Below are 24,707 nucleotides of genomic sequence, written 5' to 3' on the forward strand. Positions count from 1 at the left end.
GTTTATGGAAGATTATAGTCTTCACCAGTCTGTGTCTTGGGCCAAGGGAAGAATGGGACAGTAATTAGAAGGGCATGTGCCGTCTAGTCCCAGCGTCGGGAACACTTGTGGGAAAACACTGCTGACTCTACATATAATCTCAGGGGTTTTAACTGCAGCAGGGAAGGGGCTCCAGGGCCACAGAGGTAAATACAGGTAGTGCAGGTGTCGGTACAAAATAATATTTTCAAAGATTAGTTTTAATTATTTTTAAGACTTCAAAAGACAAGACTTGAGAAAATGACAAGCACAGTGAATGATCATCATCTTCATCATCCTGTTTCCTGAAGTGAAGCATTTTATTCCCTGTCACCGTGGTGGAGCCCCCAGGCCAGCGCTCAGCAGGGACCAGGCAGCGTGCACCAACACTGGTGATCAGGCTATAAAGTAGACCTCATGTGGCTCCGTGCATTTGTTGAGTGTCCGCTGCTACCTACATTTTGCGGGTTTTTTCTCTTGAAAACTCATCAACCCAGGGTTGGCTATATTTCATTTTTGTGATCTAGTGAGAAACTTGATTTGGATATCGTGGGTTTTTTTAAGAGCATTTTGGTTAACGATAGCTTCTCCTCTCACATTTCTTTTTTAAATGTGGTGTTATTTTTGTTAATAGAGATAACTTTGTCCCGACTACAAGCAAAGCCCCATGTGCCTTGTGTGGTCTGGCTGGAACAAGAGGCCATGGGGCTCCTCTGATAGACCCACCAACTGGACCTCCCAGATGGGCGCTGTTTGTCACAAAGTCTCGCCAGGGCAAGCCTGTACCATTTTTTGATGTCATCTGTCACCTAGCCCCCTCTTCCTTGTCGCCTGCAGACTCACTGTCCGTTTCCAGCAACGACGCCAGCCCGCCCGCCTCCGTGGCCTCCCTGCAGCCCCACATGATCGGGGCCCAGAGCTCTCCAGGCCCCAAGCGGCCGGGCAACACCCTGCGCAAGTGGCTCACCAGCCCCGTGCGGCGGCTCAGCAGCGGCAAGGCCGACGGGCACGTGAAGAAGCTCGCACACAAGCACAAGAAGAGCAGGGAGGTCCGCAAGAGCGCAGACGCCGGCTCGCAGAAGGACTCAGACGACAGCGCGGCCACCCCACAGGACGAGACCGTGGAAGAGGTGAGCGTGCCAGCGAGACAGCCTCAGCTGCTGAAGTCACGGAAGGCTGGACACCTTCCCGTGTTTCTTTTCACTGTTGTTTTTTGCAATTGTAGGAGTAGTTGCTTGTCTTATGAGTAAACTGATTTGGTTGTTTTCTGTGCTTACCCAGACATTACCATTAACATCTCTGCTTAGCAGGCTGTTAGATTCAGTGGGGGCAGCATGAAAGAGGATTGGAGCAGCTGCCTCCCTGGTAGCAGGGTAGAAGTCAGCACCAGGAGCTCGTGCCCCAGGCTCAGTCACCACCCCCCCATCTCCCACCCCCTTACCCGGGCCAGGAGGAAGTGGGCGCAACAGCCCCTCTGCCCTCCCCTCCCCGTTCCACCAGGAGGCAAAGCCGGGAGGCACCGGAGGGAGCCGCAGAAGATCTGAGTAGTCCCTGAGGTCAGCACTTAGGACCATGGCAGCATTTTGCAGGAAAAGCTCAGGTTTGAAACTTGGAAGGACTTGTGGAATGTTTGCATTCTCTAATTATTTTTCCCAATATTTATAGTTACAGCTTGTCCTGAGTAGAAAATACCCAATTGATTTATTCCGCTGACCCAGTAGTAAATACCAGGTTATTCCCTTGCCACCAAAGATAAATGGATGTAGGTCAGCTAGAAATTTTTTTAATTTCCTTTTGGTTAGGTGGGTGCGCTTTAAATTTACTGCAAGAAACAGAATTCCTGTGTGACGCCTGAGGTGGTGTGTCAGTGAGGGGCCCTCCAAGTCATTACCTTGGAGCCCTCCACCCCCAAATCCCACACAGGCTCAAGAAAGAAAAGACAGACAGAGACAGGTTCAGATTCATACCATTTCATTTATTTGGCAGATTTGTGCTTTCTGCTGGGTTTTTTCCTGGGCATATTTTGACCATGAGCTTTCTCACTGGAGTATGTGGGCCATTATGTACTTATGTATCTGCTTTATAAATCTGTGTCCTCTTAGTAAAACTAAAACACCTTTTCTAAAAGCAAGAACAGAGGGAAAGAATACGTAATTTGGATTCTTAAAATGCATCTTGGGTTATATTTTTTTATGCCCTTACTATTTCAGTGAATTTTCCTATTTCAAGGTACCCAAAATGCAATTGGCGGGCTGAATCAACATGAGGGTCGTAGCTCAAATTTTTGAACCCTTTCTTATTGGCTTCTTGAAAATGAGATGCATTCAGAGCCTAACGGATAATGTTGACAGTCCCTTAAAACAACAGAGTCAGTGGCCCGTGCCTTGTCCGAGTTGATGAGCAAGGTAGCTGGGTTGCAGGAAGGAAGTGACAAGTTGCCATCGAAGTCAAGAAGGGCTGTTTCCGGATTCCTGTTATCTGTCTCTCTGTCCTCATTACACTTTTCCAGTTGACCCTTTAGGACGCAGTGCCGGTGAATGGGCCTGGGTGGTCATAGCCTAGAACATGACCAGCAAATGTTGATTTGCTTTCAGAGAGGCCGGAATGAAGGCCTCAGCAGCGGCACCCTCTCCAAATCCTCCTCCTCGGGGATGCAGAGCTGTGGGGAAGAGGAAGGCGAGGAGGGGGCGGACGCTGTGCCCCTGCCCCCGCCCATGGCCATCCAGCAGCACAGCCTTCTCCAGCCGGACTCACAGGATGACAAGGTAAGGGGCACACGGGCCAGGCTGGACGTGGCAGGGCGGGGGAGGGATGCCACGACTGCGCTGCGAGGGGCAGGGCCCTCTCGGGTGCTGCTCCACACCAGCCTCCTCTGAAGAGACAGGAGATTCAGAGATGTGGAAAAGGCCCCCCAGTGATATGCTTTTCTAGGCAGAGTCAGCCTGGTTGCACCCTAAAAGTGTACATAACAGAGCCATTTAGAGTGAGCAGTAGGTCAGCACGTGCAGTTTCGCATGCACGTGTGGCTCAGTGCATTTTTAATACTTTAGTAATTGCCACTTGTAAAGTAATTTTAAAGTCTCCCGATGTGTTGACTAGAGTCCCCGAGAGCCATCAGAGAAGTCTACCTGAACACAGCACTAAAAGATCAGTTGGCCATCTTGTTCTCTCTGTGAGGTGTTTTTGCACACAGGTTTCTCTTTTAAGATGAGATGATGTCCCTGTCCAATTACTTTTTCCAGCAGGGCAAGCATTAGTTTGTAGGATCAATACGCTAGAGTGTGGGCATAGTTGTCAAAGTGTAGAAATCAGTTGAAAGCATGAATCCCCTCTTTGCATACGTGCAGAGGTATTAAGCCAAGTTAATTTTTTTCCCTGAGTTCTTACATAATCTAAAATTTTTTGTACATCCCAATTGTAGAACCCTAAAAATAAAATAGCAAAAAGGAAACCTGATAAATACAGCTGCACATCCACTGGCCCATTGTGCCCCTGAAAACTGTCAGGTATTGAAAATCATGCTCCAAAGTCATTGCTGGGCTTTTGTTTTGGGGGTTTTTTTGGCAGTAACTTAAGTTTTCTGAATAAAACAGATGTGTTTTCAACAATTTTTCTCCATCCTTTCCCTTTTTCCTCCCCTTCCTCCCTTGTCAGTGCTAGTGCAATCATTCGCTGGATTAATCACCCTGTATTTTACGACCCAGGATCTGCCATGGCCACTGGTTGGCAGCTGTGAGGCCAGGTCATGTCACACATTAGTCTTAACCCAAGGCAGACACTTGCACAGCCTCTTCTTTGTAGGAATCTACGTCCTCCTCCCTTTCCAACACGAAGCCTGGGTCCTGTTAGGTGCCGTGGGTCTTGGAACACGGGCCATGAGCTGCAGAACTTAGCTTGGGTTTGGGTCCTGGAGTTTTGTGTGCACAGAGTGACTAGCCAGGACATGGGGGCTGTGTGGTTTCACTGACATTTCCCAAGCTATGTTGTAATACTCTAAGCCAGGCATCCTCAAAGGGCCACATGGGGGCCACCTAGCACATTTATCTGACCCTCTGGGTGTTTTTGCCGACGCTGCCTGTCCTGCTTAGCGGCCGACTCGTCCGGGGCCCACAGTTGAGGGACGGTGAACTGGCCCCCTGTTTAAAAAGTTTGAGGACCCCTGCTCTAAGCCATACCCTTTTTAAATGCAGAAAACTAAAATTTGTTAAATCTGATTGCTTATCCAAACAATGAGGGGGCTGGGCCTTGTTGACGTGTTCACCTAGTCAGGGCGTACTTTTCTCCATGTAAACAGTGAATGGCACTATATTCCTCTGTTTGCTAGAATCATTTATTGGTTATTGTGTAACCTCATTGAGTATGATCGATAGCAGTATTCATTTACAGAAATCTGTAGTGATGTTCCCAGACAGTAAATTATCCTGTGACTAATTTTTTGTTTTGTTCTGTTTTCTCTTTTTGTAAACTTTCACTGCAGCATTATGTTGATTTGTGTTCTGTGTCTGTTTTGGCTCAGTTTCCTTACCTTTCCATATGAATTTTTTTCTTTGTTTTCTTCACCCCATATTCCATATTTCATTAGACCAAACCAACATTTGTTTTGCAAAGTGCACATTTTGGTCCACACATTTAAAAGCCTCGTTGTAAATGTATAAACCTGTATCTGTCTGCTGTGAGACACGCATGGCTGGGACAGTAGCCGTGTGCCGCATGCATCTCTGCTGTCCTTAATATGAAGCAAGGTTCATATTATGCCCCTCTAGTTCCCGATTAATTAACAGTGCAAGTAATCTGCAAACACCCCGTGTTTGCTAATTACTGAAACTCCAATCTAGCAGCCCCTCCCCCAGATTCCCTTACTGTCCGCCCTGTTACGCCCTTGATTCTAGCCATAAGTGGCATCTGATAGGTTGTGAGGCCTCAGCTCTCCTGTACTCTGCACTAATCATGGGGAAATGGATGGCACAGAAAATGGTGAGCTCGTCCCCCTCCTCCCCTGTCTGATCACCGCACCCTGCTCCTTGCCTCTTTCTCGTTTCTTTCTTTTCTTAATCCCATAAACACAGTAAAGCCATTTTTAGTATCCTGTTTTGTTTCCTGATTATTCAAGGATTCACTCGTTAGACCTTAAGCCTCTCATTCTTCCATAGATCAGATTCTGTATTTTTTCTCCTTAGCCTAGAGCCTCGCCGGCAGTTGTGAAAGTTACAGTTAGAATATTCCCGGGCCCAGTCACCTCTGAAAAACATTACGATGTTACATGACTGCGGATTAAAAACAGACTTTGTCTGCTTCCCACATGTATCCCAGACAGGTTTTATTTAATGTTTCATGTCAGAATATTGTAAATTTAAAAGGATGACTTTAAATAAATGCAAACAAAGACAAACTTGTGGTCTTTTTGTCTGGAATTACTTTTAAAAAGAGCTCGAGCTTGCAGGGGAATTTACTGTCTGTCCAGTTACTAACGCGAGGCCTTCCCCTCCCCCTCCTTTTTTTCTTAACTTCTTCCGTAGGCCTCTTCCCGGTTATTGGTCCGCCCCACCAGCTCTGAAACGCCGAGTGCAGCCGAGCTTGTCAGTGCGATTGAGGAACTCGTGAAAAGCAAGATGGTAAGGCCTCCCAGAGACAGACCGAGCTTTGGAAGCTGCTCCGATTCGCTGCCTGCAGATGGATTTGCCCTCATTTGTGCATTGCTCTGGGCTGTAGAATGTAGCTGTGGCTTCTTGCACAGCTTAGGTGTCCCCAACACCACCCTCACTTTTGACCAACAGCAAATTTGGGGGTCCCCACGACCACCCTCGGGTTCACTGATTTGTTTGAAGGACACACAGAACTCAGAGAAGCCGTTATTCCTACAGCTGCGGTTTATCACCATGAAAGGGCATAGGTTACAATCAGCCAAGGGAAGCCCTGCATGGCGCGGGGTCTAGGAGAGTGCTGGGTCCAAGCCCCTAGCTGTGCTTCCCTGGTGAAGGAAAGCACTGACTTCTGCCAGCAGTGTTGGTGTGGCAGTTTGGACAGAGTATTGCCAACCCTGACAGCTCACCCGAGCCTTGGTGTTGGGAGTTTCTTTTTAGGGCTCAGTCACAAGCACGTAGTTGACTGCTCTGTGTGGCTGACCTTGGTCTCCTGCCCCTCCACAGATGGAGATATTGTCACAGTGTTGGCATAGCCTGTCTGTCTTGGCCTGAGGGCTCCAGGTATGCGGGACATGTTCCCTTGCAGGAGCCAAGGACAGCCTCTGACTGCACACGTGACTGACTGTATCCACAGCACATATATGTCAACTCCAGTCTAAATACATGCCTGGGGCAGTGGGACCCACAGATAGGTTCACAGTTTTCTTATGTTATCTCTGAGATCTTTTATTTGGGTTTACAGCATATGAGAAAAGGGTTTGCATTAATATATAAGGGCTTTATTCTCTTAATGACCTCTGTGTTACCTGTTGGTCAGTGTGGATTCATTTAATAAGAGCCCAAAATTAAATGTTGATTCTTTGAAGTTAGACAGGCACACACTGCTGCTGATTCAAATTGATTAATTTCTATTTCTCTAGTTTTCTTAACTATGAAATGGAAAAACCACTGACAAACCACTAATGGTAACAACTTTTTATACTAGCAAATTCTACTACCTCGTAAAGATATTTAACATCTTTTAAAAGCCACCCCTCCCAAAGTAAAAGCCCTCAGCCTCTCCTGCCCATCCGTTCTCCAGCGGCAGCCACTGTGAGCAGTTGGACGTGTTTCCTCCGGACGTTTTCCTTGCTGGTGCAGGTGTATCCGCGACATGTGCATGAGTGCATGCTTTTCTTTTAAAATGGATTTATTCAATTTTTAAGATTCTAAGACTTAATATGTCTTGAGGATCTTCTGATGTCAATACATACATATTACCTCTTTCCCTTTAATAACTCTAATATTCCATTATATGCATTCTTTGATAATACCATTGAGAGCTTAATCTAAACCAGGTGCTATTCTAAGTGTGAGCGTATATTAATTTAAATATATTCCCCCACAGCAACCTTATGAGGTAAGCATGCATTACTGTCCCATTTTAAAGATCAGGAAACTGAGACACACAAAACATTTAAAAATTTGACTAACTACTAAGGGTCAGAAACATTATACTATAATTTATTTAAATAAATTCCTACTACATTAAAGTTGTTCCCAGTTTTTCACTATTATAAACATCATGTTCATTACATATTTGTGGTTATATTTGTAGGGTGGATTTCCAGCATTTGGTATTGCTAGATCAAAGAGTATATTTCTTTAAAGTTATGTGTTTTTACCTTTTGCATTTGCGTATTAACTAGGTACCAGATATATCATTCCTAATTCTTCTACCTCTAAATAGCCTCTAATGAAGCTAGTTGACTGGATCAAATGTGAATTATATAAAGAAAATATTCAGACTGATATGTTACCCTGCCATAGCTAAGAATTTCTCCCTGGGCAGTCACACTGTGTTCTGGAAAAGACAAAATGAGCTTTGAAGTTAGACAGGAAGGTTGCTAGGACTTGGTAGCTAATTCATAAATTCTGACTCCACTAGTCAAGAATTTGGAATCACACCAATATGAATTGAATTACAGCCACATGCTTGGTGTCTCTTTAAGAAATAAGTTGTTTAAATGGTTGAAACAAAGGGTACTTAAAATGTATGCAGTGAGTTTTTAAGCATCCTTAAACATTTTTTAAAAAGCCATTTATATACATTACTTAGATGATCATTAAAATCATTCTCGTCTAATAATTGAAATGGTTTCCCAGGGAATGCTATGAAGCAACACTTTGTCAGCCTGTTGGTCATTATTCTGCAAGTATTTAAGCTGCATTCTGTTTTATGTGGTCTCTGATTGATTTGTAGTTAATTCGAGTGGACTTCCAAATGGAGTATTGGCCTGTGGCGTGGTCCCTTCCAGCTCTTACTGTTTGTTCGCCTTTCTCAATTCTGAGGAATTAAACTTTCTCAATTTACTCAGTTGAAACTAAGTTATTTCTGCACATTGATGTCTCTCCTTAAGTGGAAGGACATAACACCATTGGCACAGTGAGAAGGGCAGAGTTTGGGGGTGGGATGGACTTGGGTTCACAACCTCCTGCTCACAGTGGATCTCCACCAGCACGTGCTCAGCCTCTCTGAGCCGGGTCTTTGAGCTGCACATGGGATGCTGTTGGTGGAGCTCCTGGGAAGGTTCCGTGGACATGGGCATTCACTGATGCCTCTCTCCTCCCTGGGAAGACCACATTTGTACTTTATGTGACAGAGTCACCTCTTCTTCATTCTGCCGTGGGATGTAATCTCAACTCTGCCTTCTTTTTCTGGTTCAAGGGAAACATAACTCTGCATTGATTTGCTGTCACTAATCCTCTGATGTCAAATGGGAACTACTTTTTGTCAGTAAAAATTCCAGTGAATCATTTTAATATCCTTCAACCTCTCCTGCTGCCTGTGACCGTGCTGTGGACCCTTAGTCATCCATGTTCGTTTTCTTGGGGGAGATTTCTGAGGCTGTCATGCCTTCAGAACTAGACTTGAATATTGCATTGTTTATCCATCAGAAGCTACATATTAATTTATTTGGTTGGGGAGGAGAGGAGAGAAGGTATTCAACTGTTATGCAGTTATTTTAAACATTGTGCATTTTTCCTACATCTTGGTAATAGCGTAGTAGTAGCCTACCACCCCAGTAACTGTTTCAACTTGACTTTGGGGTTTTCTTCTCTTCACTGATAAAAATATAAAAAAAGATACAAGAAAGAATGAAATTAAATTAAATGGCATCTAATACAAGAGGTTAGAAAAGCCAAATAAAAACAAAAGGAATGAATTCATAGATAAAAGCAGAAGTTAATGAGTTGAAAAACAGTAGAATAATAAAACTAGAAATCTGTTCTCTGTATAAATATGGACATTAGGTAACCTAAAGAAAATAGCAGAAATTCAAAGAATTAAGAAATTATAAGGGAGGAATAAACTGAAGAAATTCAAACAATCATAAAACATTACTTTGTTCAACTCTTTGAAACTAAATCTGAAATGAAACGTGGATGAAATGGGCAGTTTCCTAAGAAAATAAAATTTATCAGAACTAACTTCAGAAGAGGGAGAATATCTTTGCAGACCTATCCTCATATAAGAAATAGAGAAAGTTGACAAAGACAAAAAGAACTGTGAAGTCCCAGTTATTTCATTTGAGGTGGCACTATGCTGGTGACAACCTTTTCACTCACATTTGTGTAAGAGGTAATTGGGCCACAGGGAGGGATCGAGCGTCATTAATGTGACAAGAACATATAACCATGACTGCCTCCCTGTCAGGACATCTGCAGCCTCTTGGGTGGCCCCTCTTGGTCAGGGCAGGTCAGATCGGAGCACAGGTAGCCAGAGGGGCCTGAGACTCCTTTGTTTCGGGTCTGCACAGACGTTCCACTGGTTATGGAAGACAGGTCCCCAAGGGCACTGATGAAGTCCATGTCTTAACCTCTTTGCTCTCTCCTGGAGCCTTTCTTTTCTTTCTGTCTTCTCGTTGGTCAAGTGAACAGAATTCAATCTAACGAGTTTCAGCTGTCCAGACAGGTGACAGGGCCCCTTGCTCTCCCTTGGGGCTCCTGTCAGAGACGTGCCTGAACTGACACATGAATCATGCTCTGCTACTTGACAGCAAAACCTTTGCTTCCGATAGAGGTCAGTAGCTAAGCAGTGCAATTTATGGGTCAAACTGTGCTCCTTAACTAAATGTCCTGTTTCTCAAAAATGAGAGTAGCAGTTGGTGTGTTTTTGTACAGCTCTGTGGGTTTTGTTTAGCAAGATTGAGTGTACAGACTTTATGTCCTCAAAGCGCTGCTTCATGATGAAGTGAGATTCAGTCTGTTACTGTAAGAGGGAGAAAATAGCAAAAGTATCAGAGATTTTAGTTTATTAATATGTATATTAGGTGTTAAGTGAAGTATTAAGTGTTCTTGCATTTTGTATTATGCTGTTTAGCCAAAGATAAGTTAATCACATGTTTCCAGTTCAGTCATTTCTATATATCCAGCTAGATGTTTGGAAATTTTAAAAGAATTGTAATTCCTAGGGACTTTATGGATCCAGGTAAAGCCACAAAATTAATATGTCAAATCAGGAAGTAATTACTAATCATTGTCACATTCATCCAGGGAGAGACGTTATCTACAGTCAACTCATAGATTTATTGAACTCTTGTGAAAATTTGTGTGAGGTTCTATAGGGGATACAACAATAAAAAATAATCACCTGCAGAAGCTAAAGTCCAGTGGGGGAGGGAGAGTTCTGGAGAAGTAGTAGAGACCAGCATGATTACTACTTCCTGTAGAGAAGGAATAGAATGGAAGCTGTGAGATAGAGATTAATTTTAGCTGGGTGATCTATGTACAGTTAAGTATGAGTCAAGGCTTCATGGACAATCAAGAGCAAACCAAATTTGTTTAAACTATAGATTGCTGATACTGCTACATAGCCCAACCACGAGGAATGTGGCTACCATGTCCAGGGGCCACACTGGCCTGATCCACACACTTCTGAACTACTCATGCTTTCATTTGGCAGGAATATAACCAAGAAGAAAATTGCTAGATTTGAAATACGTGATATGTCCAAAAATGAATACAGCACTCTGATGTAAGCAAGTGTATCATTTCTAATTATGTGGCAACAAGGAAGAGGATATGTATATAAATTCACTGTCCTTCTCATTCTAACTTTCCCCTTTTACCCAACTCCTCTGACTCCATTTTTTTATTAATAGTAGGGTTTTTTGTATTGTAAATACTATGTAATTTCGCAAACATAAAGATTTTATAATTTTACAAACACATCTTCTAACTTAGAATTCCTTATCCTAATTTCAAGCTGTCATGCACTGTAGGCAGTAAACATTGCCAATTATCTAAATCTCTTCCAGGCCCTGGAGGATCGACCAAGCTCACTCCTTGTGGACCAGGGAGACAGCAGCAGCCCTTCCTTCAACCCCTCGGACAACTCCCTTCTCTCTTCCTCCTCGCCCATTGATGAGATGGAAGAAAGGAAGTCCAGCTCCTTGAAGAGAAGGCAGTAAGACAGAAGTATTCTCATTCTCATTGTTCTCTGGCTTCCCTCCTGTCTTTGTCACCTTCAGAAACGTGACTGGCATTCATCTCTGAATTAGTGCAGTGGGAGCTCCAGGGTCTCTGGTTGAGTACTTGTACGTGTGTGTGTAGAGAACTCAGAACCTCAGAGGGGTGGAGTAAGCTACAGCTGCAGTTTCTGTTGTCTTATTCTTATATTATACTTTATAAGAATGATCTAGACAAAGATACCTTCTGCCACTTACAGTGAGGAACTCCTACACTTTTTATTGTATATATAGTCGTGAAAGAAAAAGAAGGTAACATAAAATTAGAACCTGTTCCCAAAACTTAAATATATTTTGAGTATACCTTAGTGGTAGTGTTTCTCAATTCTAGTAAAGCAGCTCGTGGTAAGAGTCCTGAAAAATGCTACAAAAGGTTTAAAGTTGCCTTTGCAGAATAGGATAAACTGTAAGCTGCATGAAGGCAGAGACTTGGTTTTATCCAGTGTGTGTGCCTCAGCTGCTGGGCACATAATAATACTGATTCCCTCGCAAAAGGCGCTGGGATGATGTTGGTCAAATGAATGAATGACAACAAATGAGTGAACCTTTTCCAGCCAGTTGAGGTTGTTTGCTATACTGATAAAGTGATTATCTTCTATTATCTAAGTGGCTTGAAACAGTTACTAAACCTTACAAACAGAAACACTTACAAGTGATGTGATCAAATCCAAAGCTTTAAACATCTGAGTTAAAAATTGTTCTTATATGTCCAATAAAGCTTTAAATGACTTAATCTTTTTTTTTTTAAAGCTGCTTCCTTTAAAGTCATGGCTTTATAAACAAGTCACGTCTAAGCTTCTCTTTCCTGTCCGTATGTGCGATCAGAATCCCATAGGGTGAATTCACCCTGATTGCACTATGCCCCTGTGCTTAAGTGTCTCTTGACCTCCGGAGCTCTCATGGGTCACCCACTTAAACCTGTAAGTGATTTGGGACACTCAAAAATTTAAGACCCAGTTGTACAAATTTGATATATTACTGTTCAGTTCCAAGAGTCTATCCTGACAGGAGCAAAGGTGCAAAAGAATTCATTTAGACAACAAAGAGTTTGGATTATAAACACTATTTTTTTCTCTCTCTTTTCAGCTATGTTTTGCAAGAATTAGTGGAGACAGAGCGTGACTATGTGCGGGACCTTGGCTATGTGGTTGAGGTGTGTATTTTCAGAGGTTTAATAACCTAGTATTAGCCCTAAGAGTTGTCCAAAGAGCTATCATTTTAGAGATTTTAACACTGATTCTCTCTCAAAAGCTTTATAAACATTTTTGAAAAAAAAAAGAAAACCAACAAAGTATTTCTGAAATATAAAAGTTAGCCAATTAATCATCTGTATCAGTAGTAAATGCTGCTTTTTGGCATAGTACTGCATCTTGATATAATCTTTTTTTTAACAATTAAGTTTGTAAACAAATATATCCAGTTGTTTATTAGATGGGAGTCTTACCTTTCTTTCACAGAGTGGGTATCACAGAAATGAAAACATATTGGTTGAAAGAATTCAGCATAGCTCAGCTGTGGATTCACTTCCATCCTGAATCCGCCCAAGTTCAGGGCTTGGCCTATGGCTATACCAAGTAATGTACTTAAAGTTTTGCACAGAATGTGTCGCCACTGGTCAGTTTTTTTCAGTTTTCACTGACCAGAAGTTGCTAGGCACTGTGCAGCCATAGGATAACTACTACCTTTTGTACAGGATGAAGAGCTGTTTCTAGGCTAATCCCTGCCAATAAATTTAAGACACAGTCATATTTATGAACTCAACTCATCAAAAAGCTATTTTTATAATATAAATTTCATCATTTATTCCTTCAGCTTTGCAAATATATATAGGAAAATACTTTTTGAGTGCATATCCTATTAAAAGTCACAGCTATTACAGTTAGTTGGGTAACATAAAAGATGTAACATACTTGATTTGTCTACAATTATTGTAGACAAATCAAGTATGTGATCAAATCCAAAGCTTTAAACATCTGAGTTAAAAATTGTACCCTGAATACTTAAGAGGTTCTTAAGTAAGAACCCTGAATAAGTACCCTGAATACTTAAGAGGTTCTTGTATAGGCTGAATTAAATAGAAGTTTTAAACCACATTTTAGCAACATACTTAATCAACTTTTGTCAAAAAATCAGTGTATAAGGAGAATATGATTAAATCCCTATTTAACAGTTTACATAGTCCTAGCTCCATAGGAGGCTGAGGTGGGAGGATCCCTTGAGCCCAAGAGTTTGAGGCTGCAGTGAGCTATGATCATGCTACTGCGCTGTGTCCAGGCAACAGAGCAAGACCCGGTCTCAAAAGTAATAAAACTAATAATAATCCAAACAGAAAAGGAAATCTTTCTGTTTATATGAGATACATGCTGAAAACAGAAGAAATGTGATTCTGACCAAATATTAATATTTACTATTTGCAAGCTGATAAGATTATTTATTGTAATGAAACCATTTACATTTATTTAAATGTTAGTTTCTTAAAAGAGTTTTGATCTGTGAATGCTAAACAGTTCAGGGAGAGAAAATGACAGCCAATGAATGTAACGGTGTATTTTAAGTGCTAGTTAAGCATACTTTTCATATAGGGTTTCTTGTTGGTTTTTAAATAAAGCATTGGTTACAAGAAAGTGTGTGTGTCTGTTTTAAAGGCCTTTGTGACTATTAACCAATAAGCCATTACTTGACTCAAACACATTTCATGAAGTAAACTTAATTTTAAACATTCAATTGTAGGGCTACATGGCACTTATGAAAGAAGATGGAGTTCCTGATGACATGAAAGGAAAAGACAAGATTGTGTTTGGCAACATCCATCAGATTTATGACTGGCACAGAGAGTACGTAAACACATGTCATGCTGGGTGGTGTGCAAAGCCTCAGCATGTGCTAAATCGTGCCAGGCCAGGCCCGTGGTAAAGGAGATTTATTCTTTTCCTTTTTATTACTTGTGTGGCCTCCTGGAGGGAGCCGGTGCAAAGGAAATATTGATGTACTGAAAAGTTTTGTAGTAGCATGTCAATGCACGGGGAAGAGTCTTCCACGTGCTGGTCCTGACCTTGGGCCATTTGCCTCACCCCTGTGACCTCCATTCCTTGTCTGCCCACCTGCATCATAACATTACCCACCTCATGGGGTTGTTGGGAAGAATGACTGAGTTAATACTTGTAAAAGCACTTAGAACAATGTCTGCATACAGTAAGCCTCAATAAGTGCTTCTGATCAGAATTGCAGCTCAGTGCTGACTTCTCCGTTAGGCCTGGTCATTCCAGGCAGAAATGTTCCCCCCTGCAGACAGCAGATGGGAATATGCTCTTTAAACTATAAAATTCTGTACAGACAGGAGGAGGAATTCCCGGGGGATTTATCAAGTAATGTTTTATTATTTATGTACTCATTTTCCCTAATAGAATGTAAAACCTTTTAACCCAGGTTCAGTCTTTATTTTCATATCCCCTGCAATGTCTAATTTAGTTGGATTCACACGTAAATGTTTGGTCAGCTTTAGAAACAGCCCTCCAGTTTATAGTGATCCAATTTTAAAAGGGATACTGGTACCATTTAGTGTTCTACTTCCAAGGCTGGTTTTTAAGGCTGTGGAGGGAAGAGGGAAATGACACAGTGTTCCTGGGATAGTCAGAGAAATTGCATCCAGAGATGCTGTCTGCCACAGTGTCTGCAGAGCTGGAGGATAGGAAATCCCTTAACACAACACGAATTGGCCTGGAGGTTTGCAGGTTAATAAAATACCAAATACGAATACATGTAAGTGGTGATTAAGGTAGATATATATCTTAAAGACAACTTAGCCCAAAAGAAATGAAGAGCACTTGCCCTACTGCTATTTCGTTATTACTGTGATTGTACCTAATTTTAATCTTAAAGGGGCTAACCTAGATGTTGATTTTGATAATATTTGAGGAAACTTCATAAATCTGGCACAGGTAACATATTTAGTATTTTATGTCTATTGTCCAATTTAAGCCTCTAAAGATCATCATAGAATGAATATGAAACTCAGAGGCATAAAGACCAAGTTTTCAGAAATAAAAAATGACCAGTTGCTTTGAAACATTTTGTCACTCTGTATTCATCCCAGGATATTAGCACTTGTGTCCTTGAACAAAATGAGACAAAAATGCTCGTCGTCCAAAAGCAAGGAAGATTGTGAATCAATAGATGCTCATCCTGCCTTATCTTCCAAAACTGTGTGTCCCTTTTTGCTTTATAGCCTGATCAAGTGTTTTCTGCGTATGTTAATATTTGTTAAGCATATACTTTTCACTTCCCAACTGCTCATGTCAAGGCAAACTATTTTGAAAATGTAAACCTAAATCTAAAATTAAAAGGCCAAATTGGAGATGGTTCTTATATTCCCTTTCCTATCAGCTTTTTTTTAGGAGAGTTAGAGAAGTGCCTTGAAGATCCGGAAAAACTAGGATCCCTTTTCGTTAAACACGTAAGTACAATAGCATTGTTTATAGTTTGTTCTGATGTTGTCATCTTCAGTCAGATTAAGGAAGAACTTGCTTATACTTTATAAGAGTATATAGGAATAAAATCAAAGAGTATATAGGAATAAAATTGTTTATAGTTTGTTCTGATGTTGTCATCTTCAGTCAGATTAAGGAAGAACTCGCTTATACTTTACAAGAGTATATAGGAATAAAATCAAGAGTATATAGGAATAAAATCAAACTGTACAGTGTTAGTGAGTTAGAATTAAAATCTCTTTTTTATATGACAGTTATCTGCTTTCCTGGTTACTTGGCCCCAGCTATCTATTTGGCTAAAAACAGTACATGTTGATCAGAGGGGACCAGGGCCAAGCCTAAAGCAATAATATTTGGGGGTGTCTATGGGCAGACAAATATTTGGTGGAGATGTATATATACCTGCAGTGTGTTTAATGTAATAGCCAAATATGTGTGTATATCTAAAATAAATATATTAGCATTTAAGTTTTTTAGTTAGGTTTTTTCCCAGGGAAAAAAATTACCATTTTTTAAAAAAAATTAGTGACAAGAGTTTTTTTGTTTTTTGCATATCTTGTTAATGTCTGACTTAATGAAAGGCAGGCGGATTTTTGTATCTGCTTTTGTATTCGACCTACTGTGATTTTTTTTGGTTAAAGTATACCAAAAAAATTCCATCCTCACATAGATGTATGGTTAGAAAGTGACAAAATATTTTAATAGCCTTTTCAGAGAATCTTAGATAGTTTATTTTAGATACTATACCAAAACTTGACAAGTGATAATTTCTTTTTTTTTTTTTTTGAGACAGAGTCTCACTTTGTTGCAGAGGCTAGAGTTCCATGACGTCAGCCTAGCTCACAGCAACCTCTAACTCCTGGGCTCAAGCAATCCTTCTGCCTCAGGCTCCCCAGTAGCTGGGACTACAGGCATGCGCCACCATGCCCGGCTAATTTTTTCTATATATTTTTAGTTGGCCAGTTAATTTCTTTCTATTTTTAGAGAGACGAGGTCTCGCTCTTGCTCAGGCTGGTTTCAAACTCCTGACCTTGAGCAATCCACCCGCCTCAGCCTTCCAGAGTGCTGGGATTACAGGCATGAGCCACTGCGCCCAGCCTGGCAAGTGATAATTTCTTAAAGGTTAGTTACAGCATGGAATCTGAAAACCTACCTGTGAACTTCGCCCCCACTGTGACAGTTAAATCCATTGAACTGTCTTAAACTTGGAGGATCTTTCAGCCATGCACAGTCTTAGGCCATCATGCATCAGTCAGCGGAAGACATCAGTTCACTTAGGCAACCTCTGACTTCCAGAGGTTGACACATTTCATTACACGATATCCAAAAATCAGACTTTTTCCCATCACCACCCATCTTTTCAGAAAAGCCTTTAAGTATTGTCAATTTCACAGTGACTGTTAGATACATGTTTTCCAAGATTCTAAATTTTTGCTTGGTAGCTGGAGTTTTCATCATTAGCAAATACTGCCAGTTGTCTGCCTTGAAATGCCAGGCTGATTTCATTTAAGAAAGTGTCTACTGGATACTAAAGCATAAATAATTATAGTTTGTTTCCATCGTTCTTTCAAGTAAAAATGGTGGCTGTAAAAAAAAGCATTTAGGTCAGCCTATAACTTGATCACATAATTGCTTTTTCTCTACTCGAGACAATATATTCAGCAGAAATATTACATGGACTTCCATCTTGTCACAAGAATGTTAAAACCGTATATACTCAGTGTTTGAATTTTAAGAAGATGAACAATTTTTATTACTTCAAGGACATTCTTAAATGAAACTGGCATTTTTTTTTTATTGCAAATTTGTGGCAGTGAAGAATATGTGCTGAGGTGCCAGCAGTTTCACCTGCCATTAGTTTTGCACATTCCTGCAGATGTCAGCACAATGAAAAGGGCAGATGACATTTTAATGTTGTTTTGAAAATAGTTCTGAAGTGATGGAGCCACTGAAAGGCCTCAGAGACCCCCAGGGGTCTGCGCACCTCCCACTTTGAGGATTGCTGGATTTAAGGGAAGGCTCATCATCTACTTCTTTCCTCCTGCCTTTAGCATTTGAGATTAATGAGCTTTTCCTCCTCTGTTAATAACAGCCAGGCTTACTAGGACTAGCCAGAGTTTGGAGGGATGCACTTCTTCGTTTACTATTAAGAAGTGTATTCTTTTGCTATATCTGGTGTTTGCTGTATTTGGTACTAAAGTGAATGAAGGGTTTGGTATATGTGAGAGAGCAATAATGAAAGACTGTTTTTGGAGCCACAGACAGAAGACTGATCTATGTCATGAATCTAGAATGTGCTCCCAAGAGATCGGGAGATTTAGAAAAGTAGCTTGGTTTTAAGAGAATTCTCTTATGAATGTGCTAAAATATGCATGTGCTTCTATATTCTAATTGAACTTCTGATCCTTTTAACCCATGTGTTTGCCTTTTTCATTCCTAGGAGAGAAGGTTGCACATGTACATAGTTTATTGTCAAAATAAACCAAAGTCTGAGCACATTGTCTCAGAATACATTGATACCTTTTTCGAGGTAAGACCAAGATAGAAACAAAGTATTGCTGAATCTTTTCTTCCAACTGATTTCCAAAAATTAAAGTATTATTGGTTACCCAGGAGACTTAAGCAGTTCTCAGAAAATTAGCCTGAGTGATAAGAACTCTGAACCTATATTTCTTTCCTATAAATCAGAGAAATGGGTATGAATTCAGTCTATTGTGGTATCACCTGGCATTCAGAAGACTGGAGCAGTTGTTAAAGGTGTTTATCAGTGTTAAAGTTAAGTCTCATTACAAATTCAGAATAATTCTTAATCTAAACTTTTAGCCTAAAAATCATATATATGTTTGTATGAATAAAAGAAAGCATTTGCAAAAAAGCCCCTTGAACTTGAATGAGTACTTGGAAAAACAGCTTAGAAAGGTTAAAGTATAAAACTTGGAAATTTTTGCACTACTTAGTTTTAGTGCAAAGTGGCTTTTATTTCTTACAACTTTTACTAACGATGTTGTAGTTAAGCTGTTCTGATAATTACAAGGACTAAAAAAGTGCCCTTTAATGAACATCACTTTAGATCTTTTTTTCTCCTTTAAAACCACAGGATTTAAAGCAGCGTCTTGGCCACAGGTTGCAACTCACAGATCTGTTGATCAAACCAGTGCAGAGAATTATGAAATATCAGCTGTTGCTAAAGGTGAGGAGATTAGAGGTACAAACCCCAGTGTCAGAGTTAGTTTGGTGAGAGGACAGGACTCAGAGTGAGAAGGAAGGTGAGGAAGTCGTTTGTATAAGAAATATGAAGCAATCTTGTTACTTCTGATTTTAAATATTTCAAGGTAGATTGTTAAACATTTAATAAAACACCTGATACTATTTTCTCCATTTTTTATTTACATCAAGTTCTGAATCAAAGTGTCAGTAAAAGTGAATTTTTTTTTCCCTGCCGCAGACCTTGGAATGCTAAGGATCTTTCTTCAGCTGTGTCAACCTTAAATATTTTCTAAGCTTCTTGGAGCCTTGGATAAAAGTAAATGTTTACTCCCTCTGTCTTCTTCTCCACTGGCTCAGGAGTAGCCCTTGATTGATATAAATTCTTCAGCACAACTAAAGGCAGAGCCACATATTTTTCCATGATAGAAGTGACTACTTAAATGTATGGAGGCTCCTTCATGTATGAAACTTAGTTCCTGGACATAAAGAGGGACAAGAGCTTGTCTCGGATTAAACAGGAACCGTTAGATAGATCTGGTCTGACTTTCTGTACTGCAGCTTGAAATCCACGTAAGAGGAAACCTCCTCACTGTGTTACTAAGAGAATAATGGGAGAAAATGGAACTAAAGCACTGAACCCAGTGCCTGGCACAACATGAGCAATCAAAAAGGTTAGCAGCTGTTGCCCTCATCACCATCATCATGTCCTCCTCTCCTTTTCCCTTGCAGGACTTCCTCAAATACTCCAAAAAGGCCAGCCTGGATACATCAGAATTAGAGGTACTCGCATCGCTGGCTATGCCCACCCAAATCCCTGCCGGGCTCTTCTAATCCCGAGTGTCTCCAAGCAGGGAGGCCTGGCCCTGGGAGGGGGTCTCTGCAGCCGTCTGGATTGCCCTCTGCAAGCTGGAGGGTGGGAGGGAGAGGAACTGGGTTAGCACGTCAGATCTCCCCTAGAGGAGCTTGAACTTTCCCTCTGCTCTCTTCCTGCCCGCAGAGAGCCGTGGAAGTCATGTGCATAGTACCAAGGCGCTGCAACGACATGATGAACGTGGGGCGGCTGCAAGGATTTGATGTAATGTGGCTCTTGCTCTTGAAAAGGGTCCTCTGCCTCCATCCCTTTCTTTTGTCTTGGATTATTTCTGTCCACATGTAGAGAGCTGATCCTTTTTGCTTGGTTTTCTGCCTTATCTCACTTTACTTCAACCTGACTGATACTTTCTTTCAACTTTTTTTTTTTTTTTTGATGCATTTGATTTGCTTTTGGGGGACCTTCCTCTGCTCAGAGCCTTGTGGCAGAAACAAGCAGGACTGTGCTTTGTCTCTTGGGCCCTCTACTGCTGTAAGAGCTTTCCCCTGTGTTTAACCCTTTGCACTCGCTTGCTTTTTTCTCATTATCCACTCGACATTATCCACACTCAACATCTGAGTGCAAAGGGTTAAAACCATGGTAGCTACGGAATGGTAGGACCTGGGAGCTTGACTTTAGGGTCACTGTCTTCCTTGTTAGTCCAACATACTTTTGTATCGGTTCCCAGACTACTCGTATTACATGTTACCTGTTATGTGTCCTAAAGGTGAATCCAGAACCAGAATCTCTTTTTTTAATTTAACTATTGAGTAAGGAGATGGGAGGTTTTACTTTTCTTGCCTACTGCGTTGCTAGAGTTTAAATTCAGTGCTGGGGTTCTCACTCTGCAGTACCCATAGAATCGCCTGCAGGGCTCCTGAGACAGATTCTCATACACGTCTGATTTGTTCCTGCCGAGCAATGCTGTTGCCACTGGTCCAGGGACCACACCTTGAGAACAGCTATTCTAGCGTGAACTAGACATTTTTAAGATCCTAACATCAGTCTCTGATTGTAACTGAGGCCCGAGGTTTAGATAAAGGTTGACAAGAATTTTATTTAGATAATTGTTCTGTTTGGGGCTAAGAACTCATTACAGTAAAAGAAAAAAAATTTTTATAAATTAATAGAAGAAAAATACATTATTCTGTGGGAAGAAATGTATAGAAAAGAGACCTTCAGATAACTTAGAAAGCAATGTTTTTTTCTCCTTTTCCTTTGTCCCCTTTTTCTTGTTTCAGGGTAAAATTGTTGCCCAGGGTAAACTGCTCTTGCAGGACACATTCTTGGTCACAGACCAAGATGCAGGGCTTCTGCCTCGATGTAAAGAGAGGCGCGTTTTCCTCTTTGAGCAGATCGTCATATTCAGTGAACCACTTGATAAAAAAAAGGGCTTCTCCATGCCAGGATTCCTGTTTAAGAACAGTATCAAGGTAATGTGTTTTGTGTGTGTTTTCTCAAGTACCAGTGCATGTACCTGTCATGCTGATAAACTCTCCTTTTTAATGGTCTAGTCCATTTCAGAACCTTTAATTCGCCTCATCCCTCTTTCCACTTTCTACGTTCTCGAGTGACTGATGTCTTGCACACACCTCAGGGTGACTGCAGCCATTCATTTTCACCATGACAAGAAGACCTCATCTTGGGTAGTGTCCATGCACCACCTTCTCTATGACTGTGGAAAACTTGTTTAAATTGGGGGCACAGATTTGGAGTATTGCTCTGTAGCCAGAGACAATAGCTAACTCAGTGTCATCTTCTTTTCCTCCATTCAACAAGGAGGTACTGAGCTGTCAGTGCGAGGCATGAGTGCTCCAGGAATGGCCCAGACAGATGCCCTCTCTGCCCTGGTGTCTGCCCTCTGATGGGATAGATAACCAGACAAAGAAAACAATTGCAAATGGCCCTAAATCTGCAAAGGGGACAAACCAAGGGTGAGGTGGAGGCAAGCCGGGGGAAAGACTGAGGTCCCAGCAGAAGATCCCTGGGAGATGCACGTGTCCTTCCCCCTCCCAAGTTCTTTTTGCCCTAAGCCACCACCCCAGTGAGAGACAGGAAACCTGTCAGACCCTCCACACCCTGCAGGCCTTGTGTCACACAGGCAGGACATTGCGCCCTGTCCCATCTGGCTTCTCCCTTAGGTTTCTGTCGGCTGTCTCCAGCAGCTCCCTGCACCTGAGCCTAGTGAGGCTCTGTCCCCGGGCACAGCCCTTCAGCTGGAGGGTCTCCTGCCCACCACTACCTAGTAAGGCTTCAGAGGCCTCTGCATGAAGCTGGGTGGGGGCCTTCCATCTCTCACCACCTGCCCACCCCTCACTCTGAGGCCGTGTCAGGCACGGGCCCGCCATGTGCATCACCTGAACTGAATCATTATCCGAACCGCATCCATCAATCACCTGAACCGCATCCGTCTCCTGAACTATCCATCCGTCTCCTAAACTGTCTCTATCACCTAAACTACATCCATCACCTGAACTTCCCACCCATTCTTTGTGCGAGTGTCTTGACAGAAAATCACTCCAGAACCATAGGAATTCTCTACACATTTTTCTTACATATTCTGCTGCTTCTATAAAGTTATTGGATGTGTTTTAATCATGATATTACATATACTTTTATAACACAGGTTTTATTGAAATTTGGGATTTTTTAATGGTGTCATTTTATTCCCTGGAACGTGAATGAAGGATGAACACTGGGTCATCATAGAGAGGTTTTGGCCCCACATTAATTGTTCAAGCTGTTAGTTCAAACTATTACTTAAACTCCTGATAATCCCCATGTACCTGAGTTAAAAGACACTTGGAAAGGCTTCACGATAATGTTTTCTGAGGAAATAAAAATGGAAGCTCTATCAAAAAGTGATTGTTCAGTTTTGATGTAGGATGAACTTCACTTTGAACTTGGCCAATGGGGATAAGTATGCTTTGATTTTTTTATTGTGGTAAAATACATATAACATAAAATTTACTCTTGATCATATTTAAATGTATGTCTAGCTCAGTGGTATTAGATACATTCACATTGTTATAGAGCCATCACCATCATTCATTTCCAGAACCCTCCATCATACAAAACTGAAACTCTGTACCCATTTAATATTAACTCCCCAGTCACCTCTCTCCACAGCCCCTGGTGACCCCCGTTCTACTTTTTGTATCTAAGAATTTGGCTATTCTAGGGACCTCACATCCGTGGACTCATACAGTGTCTGTTTTTTTGTGACTGGCATATTTCACTGAGCATAATGTCCTCAGGGTTCATCCATGTTGTACAAGTGTTGGAATTTCTTTCCTGATTAAGGATGAATAATAATATTCCATGGTGTGCATACACCACACTTTGTTTATCTATTCATCAGTAGATGGACACTTGGGCTGCTTAGTTATTATGAATAATGCTTAAAATTTTTTTTTAAGGTGAGTTGCCTTTGCCTGGAGGAAAATGTGGAAAATGACCCCTGTAAATTTGCTCTAACATCAAGGACGGGTGACGTGGTAGAGACCTTCATTTTGCATTCATCCAGTCCAAGTGTCCGGCAAACATGGATCCATGAAATCAACCAAATTTTAGAAAACCAGCGCAATTTTTTAAATGGTAACGTATGTTCTATTACTAGATACGTATTTTCCTTTCCCTAATGGACACATTTCTACTTTTCTTCTCTCTCCCATCACATATTGATAGTGATGACTAAACTTAGCACTGCCTGCTCACCAGGTGCCATCTGTATATTGCATTATCTCATCTTCACAGCCACCCTCTGTGGCAAGTAGTGTACCTTGCCACTTGCCAAGGCACAGAGTGAGTTAGTAATTTGCCCAGAGTCCCACAAGTTGTTGGTGACAGAGTTAGGATTCGAAGCAGCCGTGTGGCTCTCAGCATGTGCCCCTCCCAACTACACTGTTCCATTGTGTCCTGCACACAATGTGCACAAGGGCCCTGTCCTAGGAGGAAGAATGTGCAAGGACATAAGGCAGATCGAAGTGGCCAAAGATGGTGGAGACATTCATGAGTGTCTTGCATACCCACACCTCCCTTCTCCATTAAAAAAATGAGTGTTTTATCCTTCCCAACTTCCATTACTTGAGTGACTATAGAGGAGCCACAAACACAAAGGGAGCAGCCACACTGCTCTTAACGTTGCCTCGTAATAGGTGTGACATTTCTTTGAGGCTGCTGGCATCTACTCTGGTTTTAATTTGGTGATCAGTGAAGAACTTTGAGAATTGAGTCAGAAGTATTATGTTCATTGAATCTGTCTTTTCTGTGCCCTTTTTTTCATACTATGCATCTGTATGCTCAAGTAGGATGTTGTAATGTTCTGTGTCACAGGAAAACCACTTCCACACCTTGCATGACATTCAAGAGCCAGGATCATAGGCACTCATTGAAAAATCTAAAGTCACGTGGCATTCCTGGCCCAAGTAGAATCAGCTGCCTGGGTGTTAACTCCAGGTTTCTATCCAGCTTGCAAGCTGATAACTGTGTACGTTTGCAGTTAGAATTGGATGGATGGGGGCGGGAGGCGGATGGTTCCTGTGGGGGTAGCGGGTTGAGCTCCTGTGGCTGAGAGAGAATGTGGGTCTCTTTAAATGTGTTGTTCTTAAGTGGTGCATCAAATACCAGTCAGTAGCTTGGGATCAGGACATCTCTACACTTTTACCATTGTCTTTAAAATAAAACGAATTGCCTCCAAACTGCAAGCATGATGAGGCCATGATACTACCGTTTACTTGGCACTCAGCCTTGTCAAAAATCATACTCTGCCATCCCCAACCCCCATACAGGTCTGGCATGTCAGGGGCCAGGCCACAGAGCTCCGCTCCCTGCCTACCCACCACCCTCCCCAAATCTGTGAAAAAACTGTCTTCTGTGCAACTTAGGAAGGAGGGGTGGGGCACACAGCAGGAGGTGAGGGGCGGGTGAGCCAGCAAAGCTTCAAGCTTCATCTGTGTTTACAGCCATTCCTCATCATTGGCATGACTGCCCG

General features: G+C 41.7%; 1 protein-coding gene across 5 annotated transcripts in view; it reads left to right on the forward strand.

Annotated features, from left to right (window-relative positions):
* Positions 1-24,707, forward strand: part of TRIO (trio Rho guanine nucleotide exchange factor) — a 339,933-nt gene that overhangs the window by 295,245 nt on the left and 19,981 nt on the right. For 4 of the 5 annotated variants that reach the window (XR_012921664.1, XM_076007936.1, XM_076007937.1 and 1 more), the window contains 13 exons: positions 856-1,148; positions 2,613-2,783; positions 5,535-5,630; positions 10,961-11,109; positions 12,257-12,323; positions 13,901-14,004; positions 15,554-15,623; positions 18,098-18,187; positions 18,755-18,847; positions 19,594-19,644; positions 19,862-19,939; positions 20,956-21,147; positions 23,134-23,311. Coding sequence is in view for 4 of the 5 variants with exons in the window: in XM_076007936.1 (XP_075864051.1) it covers positions 856-1,148; positions 2,613-2,783; positions 5,535-5,630; positions 10,961-11,109; positions 12,257-12,323; positions 13,901-14,004; positions 15,554-15,623; positions 18,098-18,187; positions 18,755-18,847; positions 19,594-19,644; positions 19,862-19,939; positions 20,956-21,147; positions 23,134-23,311 (1,632 nt within the window). In the remaining variant the exon portion in view is untranslated. The other variant, XM_076007938.1, reaches the window with a different exon arrangement.

The sequence above is a fragment of the Microcebus murinus genome, chromosome 11 (genome assembly GCF_040939455.1).
Source record: "Microcebus murinus isolate Inina chromosome 11, M.murinus_Inina_mat1.0, whole genome shotgun sequence".
Taxonomy (NCBI): Eukaryota; Metazoa; Chordata; class Mammalia; order Primates; family Cheirogaleidae; genus Microcebus; species Microcebus murinus.